At 40.6% G+C, this 6,015-nt stretch overlaps 1 protein-coding gene across 1 annotated transcript; it reads left to right on the top strand.

The window, feature by feature from the left end:
- Window positions 1-3,703: 3,703 nt before the first annotated feature.
- LOC129775091 (T-complex protein 1 subunit gamma) lies at window positions 3,704-5,989 on the top strand. Its single transcript, XM_055779348.1, has 4 exons — window positions 3,704-3,862; window positions 3,926-3,987; window positions 4,054-4,655; window positions 4,715-5,989. Exons 1-4 carry the CDS (start codon window positions 3,829-3,831, stop codon window positions 5,655-5,657), a joined length of 1,641 nt encoding a protein of 546 aa, XP_055635323.1. The 5' UTR covers window positions 3,704-3,828; the 3' UTR covers window positions 5,658-5,989.
- The last annotated feature ends 26 nt before the right edge of the window (window positions 5,990-6,015 follow it).

Below are 6,015 nucleotides of genomic sequence, written 5' to 3'. Positions count from 1 at the left end.
TGCTTCAAAGCAATTTCTGTCGTTATGGAATTCACATTCGCGGATAATCTAGGTTCTACTGCACTTGTTTGATTTTTGCTCATTTTTTTTTCTAGAGCCGCAAGACGGTTTTTGTATCAGTTTGATCGGGTGGTGGAAATTCGTACATTCTCTCGATCCTATGTATATCGAACTTAGTTTTCTCTTAAGCCGAGGACATAGAGGACGCGATTTTTAATTACTCGAATCTAGCTTGACACGTAGTCCCAGACTTAACCTATTCTCCCTAAACTTTTCGTTATTCCTACTGATACTATATCGTTATAATATAAAATCATCTTGAGACACAATTTTTGTAAAAGATTCTATAATTTTAAAATTTTACCAATTGCCTAAAAAGGAATTTTCATTTACATAGAACCAGAGCTGCAATTTGTCGTGAGAATCAGGTGATGGTACTCACACAAAGATAATCAACAAATGTTGTACTACGATTATCATTGGTGACCATCCCAAAGTCAGTCCAATAGTGTGAGAAGAGTATTATCACAACACTAACGCATGGTGAACTTCTACTTGACAGTAGAAATCCGAGCTCCTTGGTGAGTGTCCTGTCGCTGAAATGTCAGAATAGTGCGACACTCAAACGTCTAGCTGATGGTTTGGTGTTTGGCGATATTCACAACATTCGCCTCTTTGTGTTCGTTCTTCGTGACTAGGGATGCCAGATGTCGCCGACTCTACGTAGTAATATACGTGTCATTTGTATTAGTACTTAGTTTGTGGAATAACACGCCTTGCGTATACCCTCTATTCCGGCTCCCGATCGGGTTTGAAATTAGCAAAATGATGCATTTTGTAACCCGTTCGACCTCGATTTTTTTACCAAATTTGTTTCTCATCATTGCAAGGATACTAAATCTGCAGACATGTTCGCAATTTTACTGATATTTAATATCCTGTCTATCCTGTTGCAAACTTATATTTTCAGTTGCAGACTGTAGGGATATGGTATTTCTTCTCTTTATGACTTGATTCCCTGCGCTTAAAACCCCTTTTTTCAAACATTACTTTGCTATTCTCGCGGTTACAAAAGTATCTGCATCTCAGATTTCATCAACATTTCAGATTTTTGTCGAATATTTTCAAAAAAATCATCTGGCATCTCTGGATATTCTTAAAATTTTGAATGTAATATTGTCATTTGTTTGTTTCTTGAATGTAACAACACTATTTGCATTTCAGCACATTCCTTCGGAGAAATGAATTACGCTATCCTCATGCTGGAAGCTTGCAAAGTACAACAGTAACCGTTCACGGTCAACTAAGAAGTACTGGAAATTGACTGGCAAATATTCCATCAAGAAACCGCCAATCAGATTGTCCTCGAACAAAGTCCACATAAGCTGGAGGGGGTGAGCGAACGGCTATACGAGCTGCTATTTCAAGGCGTTCTATCGAATGTTATAATCTGTGGATTGGTACCAAATCTGGTTAAAAATTGCGATATGAGTCTAAAGACGCAAACATTGAATCTTGCCGGGCATTGTGAACACTGGATGCAGCAAGGAAGCAAACATATATTCCATCTGGACGTGTTCGTGGCGCAGTTTGTAACACTGTATAAGAAGTTTCTCAATAAAGCCTCAATGAAAGTGGATGATTTTTGAGCGATTCTTTGAGATCGCAATTTTCTTTCGTTTTATAAAAAAATGAAATTTTTGTGTTCATCTCACGTTTATTAATTAAACTTCAATAGTTCTGGTAAGGCTCAACTCTATATAAAAAAATGCCTTGTCGGTTTTCAATCGGATCATTTTCATGACCCGCAAATAATTATGAAATGGTAAATTTATAAATATACTTAAATTTCATTCAAATAATGGTTTTGGCTGCACCATGTTTATTTGAAAATTATATTTAATATAACTTTTAAAATTATGACACCTTAATCTTTTTTATTATAAATGTTTGTTCATTTTAACTGCAAGAAATAAATACATTGAATACTGAAAGACAATTGTTCGAATGAATCGAATATTTAAAAATGGCCCCACGATTAATCGATAATCGAATAAACGAAAAATTTAGACATCTCTAACAACAACATCAACTTCTACTTCAACAAACAAATCTAAACCAAGGAAAGTGAAGTGGAAGGTAAAACGTAATGTCAGAATTGCCGTTCGGACGTACCCCTTAAGTTTCAATTTATTTACATAGATGGTATCCAAACAACACTAAACATTTACTACAGTTTCGTCGGCACAGTTGGATGCCGTTATGAACCAGCACAAAAAACAAAGCTGCAAATTATGCACCATGTCGGTACCACGATCAAAGCATTCCCTGAATAAATCATATCACATTAGCCGAGCCAACTGGCGGAAGCATATGCATAAAGGTTACTAGGTTACTATTTTGAACGACAATTGTTTATTTATTATACTGCTTCAAATACCTTCGACGAAATCAAATGTAACCATACCAACGTAAGTAATAACATAAACAAATCCAAACCTTTCGTCTTGCCATTCCTCATACATCTTTTCTAAATAGTGTAAATTACGAGCCACCTGTTAACTCCACCTTCTTGATCTAAACAACCGTCGCGATTTTCAAAAATGATTGGAACTGTCTGATCACTCACATTTCTACTACCATCATACGCCACAACCACCGCTCTCGTAACGTAAAGTTGTAAACATCGCGATCGGCAGTGAGAGGCATTGGAACCAACCGTCATTTGGTTAGGTGTCAGAAACAAAAGAGTGAGTATCACTACTGAATATTTGGATCTCACGTGCCGTGAGAGGAATTGAGTGACTATGGTCAGCTTTTTTGTGACATTGACGGTGATGGATTGCAGCTCTGCATAGAACTCTAGTTAGTTTCGGAAAAGTTAATTTCCATTCATAATTTTTATTTTAAAAGTATGTTCATTCCACCTGAGAAACCATTATTGTCATTGTCGCTTACACACGAAGCTCAATGGCGTCAAGACGAATCGAGAGAATTTCAGACGCATGTGATCAATCTTTCTTTCCCGCTTCAAATAATAAAAAATAATCTTTCACTTTTTTCATATGCCGGCTTCTTCGCCTAATTAATGGTCAAACAGCTACACCAGTAGTGTACCATGGTACGCCCAAGACGGGTCTATGGTACTAGGTGAGGCCGTTTCGTCACTAAGTTGGTTAGGGGAGCGGTATATGAAAACAGTACGGAAGAAAGCAGAAGGGGAATTATTTCCTTGAAGCGTGAAAGAGACAGACTGATCAGGAGCGAGCTTCGGCACTAGCGTATTGTGTTTTGTTTACAAACAAAACACAGTAGACTTCCAAGATGGCTGAAGAGTGGTTTTAGCAAGTTGGCCCACCTTAGGATATACTTCTACGCGCCTTGGGTACGCCATGGTACGAATCAAGGCACCTAGAAGTATATCCTAAGGTGGGCCAATATGCTACAACCGCATCTTGGAAGTCTACTGTGTTTTGTTTGTAAACAAAACACAATACGCTTGTGCCCAAGCGCACTCATGATCAGTCTGTCTCTTTCACGCTTCAAGCAAATCATTTCCCTTCTGCTTTCTTCCGTACAATTTTGATATACCGCTCCCCTACCAACTTAGTGACAAAACGGCCTCACCTAGTACCATAGATCCGTCTTGGTACGAATCTTCCAGACGACGACTCCGACACTACCAACGTTAAAATATAAATTTATCTCACTCACTTTCTGTCAAAGCAATCGGAGCAGTCCTGTTTCTTTCGTTCTCGTGTTTCTTTGCGTGAAAAATCAAACGTGATCTGTACTTCAGCTTTGTACTGCGAATAATTGAATTACAAAATGTACGGAACCCAACAACCTATTCTCGTTCTGAGTAAGTATTTTTCTATATTTAAGCTTTGATAAATTTCGATTTAAACTTTTTTTCCGATATTAGGTCAGAACACGAAGCGTGACAGCGGCCGAAAAGTGCAGCTGGAAAACATTAACGCCGGCAAGGTGAGTCAGAGAAGTGAGGTTTACGCCTCCGCAGAGAGGTTAATTATTTCGCTTTTTCGTCCGTAGACTATCGCCGATTTGATCCGCACATGTTTGGGACCACAAGCAATGCTCAAAATGCTGATGGATCCTATGGGTGGCATCGTTATGACCAACGATGGGAATGCGATTCTGCGAGAAATCACAGTTCAGCATCCAGCTGCGAAAAGTATGATCGAAATCGCCCGAACACAGGATGAAGAGGTGGGCGATGGAACCACCTCGGTTATTGTTCTGGCTGGTGAGATGCTAGCGGTTGCGGAACAATTTCTGCAGCAGCAAATCCATCCAACCGTGATCATTCGTGCGTATCGCGAAGCGTTGGAGGATATGATAAAGGTGCTGGAAAACGATGTCAGTATCCCGTTGGATAAAGCCGACAAGGCGAAACTTGCCGATGTTGTTAAGTCATGCGTTGGAACTAAGTTCATCGGGCATTGGTCCGATATGGCGGTGAAGATCGCTCTGGATGCTGTCGAAACGGTTATGTTGACGGAGAACGGGCGAACGGAAATTGACATCAAGAAGTATGCCAAAGTTGAGAAGATTCCAGGTGGTTCGATCGCCGATTCTTGCGTTTTGAGGGGAGTTATGCTGAACAAGGATGTGACGCACCCAAAGATGAGAAGGTAGTTTTTATGGTTCAATAATTTTTTGTTTCCATATATGAGAATGTTTTTGTTTTCAGATACATTGAAAAACCTCGCATCGTACTGCTGGATTGCCCACTTGAGTATAAGAAGGGAGAGAGCCAAACAAACGTGGAAATTGTTGGTGATCAAGATTTCACCAAACTGCTGCAGATTGAAGAAGAGCATGTTGCTAAGGTTTGCGCCGACATAATCGCCATTAAGCCGGATGTTGTGTTCACTGAAAAGGGTGTTTCGGATTTGGCACAGCATTTCCTGCTGAAGGCTGGAATTACTGCTATCCGACGCGTACGGAAAACTGACAACAACCGTATTGCACGAGCTTGTGGTGCAACGATAGTCAACCGAACGGAGGAACTGACAGAGAAGGATGTTGGAACCGGGGCTGGGCTTTTCGAAATTAAGAAGCTGGGTGATGAATATTTCTGCTTCGTGACAGAGTGCGCTGATCCCAAGGCTTGCACGATTCTGCTGCGAGGAGCATCGAAAGATGTTCTGAACGAGACCGAGCGCAATCTTCAGGATGCTCTACACGTTGCTCGCAACTTGATGTTAGAGCCCCGTTTGCTGCCAGGAGGCGGTGCAGTTGAAATGGCAATTTCTCAGGCCCTAACAAATAAGCAGATTCAAGGTCCGTACCGTGCTGTCGCGCAAGCTTTGGAAATTATTCCACGTACTCTGGCTCAGAATTGTGGAGCGAACACAATCCGTACCCTGACCGCCCTCCGAGCGAAGCACGCTTCCCACCCTGCCGGAACTGGCCCATGTACCTGGGGTATCGATGGAGAATCTGGCCAGATTGTAGATATGAAGGAAAAGGGCATCTGGGAACCACTGACAGTTAAGTTGCAGGTGTACAAAACCGCCGTCGAGACAGCGATTTTACTGTTACGTATCGATGACATCGTGTCTGGTTCTAAGAAGAAGAATGATGACGGAACGGGTGCATCGCCTGCCCAAGCGGCTCAGGGAATGGAATAAATTTGTCGTTGAACCTCTTAAGCTTTAACACATACTATTACACAACAAAATAACTTTTATAATGCAAATGGAAGGAATTGCTTCCGCACATCTAAGTGACTTCACATATTATTCTCATTGAGAATGTTCACATCATTTTTGCGTCGTATTGTAATGAAAACGCCTCATTTTCTTTTACTTTAATATACTAATAACTAAGATCATAATACAGAGAGATCTCCACATGCGAGTTATGGATGGAAGCCGAACTGCTTGATCAAGCAATGATAGAATAATTTGTAGCTATGGTCGCAGGCGCACCAATAAAAGAAAACATTCAAGTTGCTTGAAAATTGTATTCATGTATCATGCATAGATA

This window comes from Toxorhynchites rutilus, chromosome 3, assembly GCF_029784135.1.
Source record: "Toxorhynchites rutilus septentrionalis strain SRP chromosome 3, ASM2978413v1, whole genome shotgun sequence".
NCBI classification, from domain to species: domain Eukaryota; kingdom Metazoa; phylum Arthropoda; class Insecta; order Diptera; family Culicidae; genus Toxorhynchites; species Toxorhynchites rutilus.
Note: the sequence above shows the minus strand (reverse complement) of the source record. Positions and strands in the feature narration are given on the sequence as shown.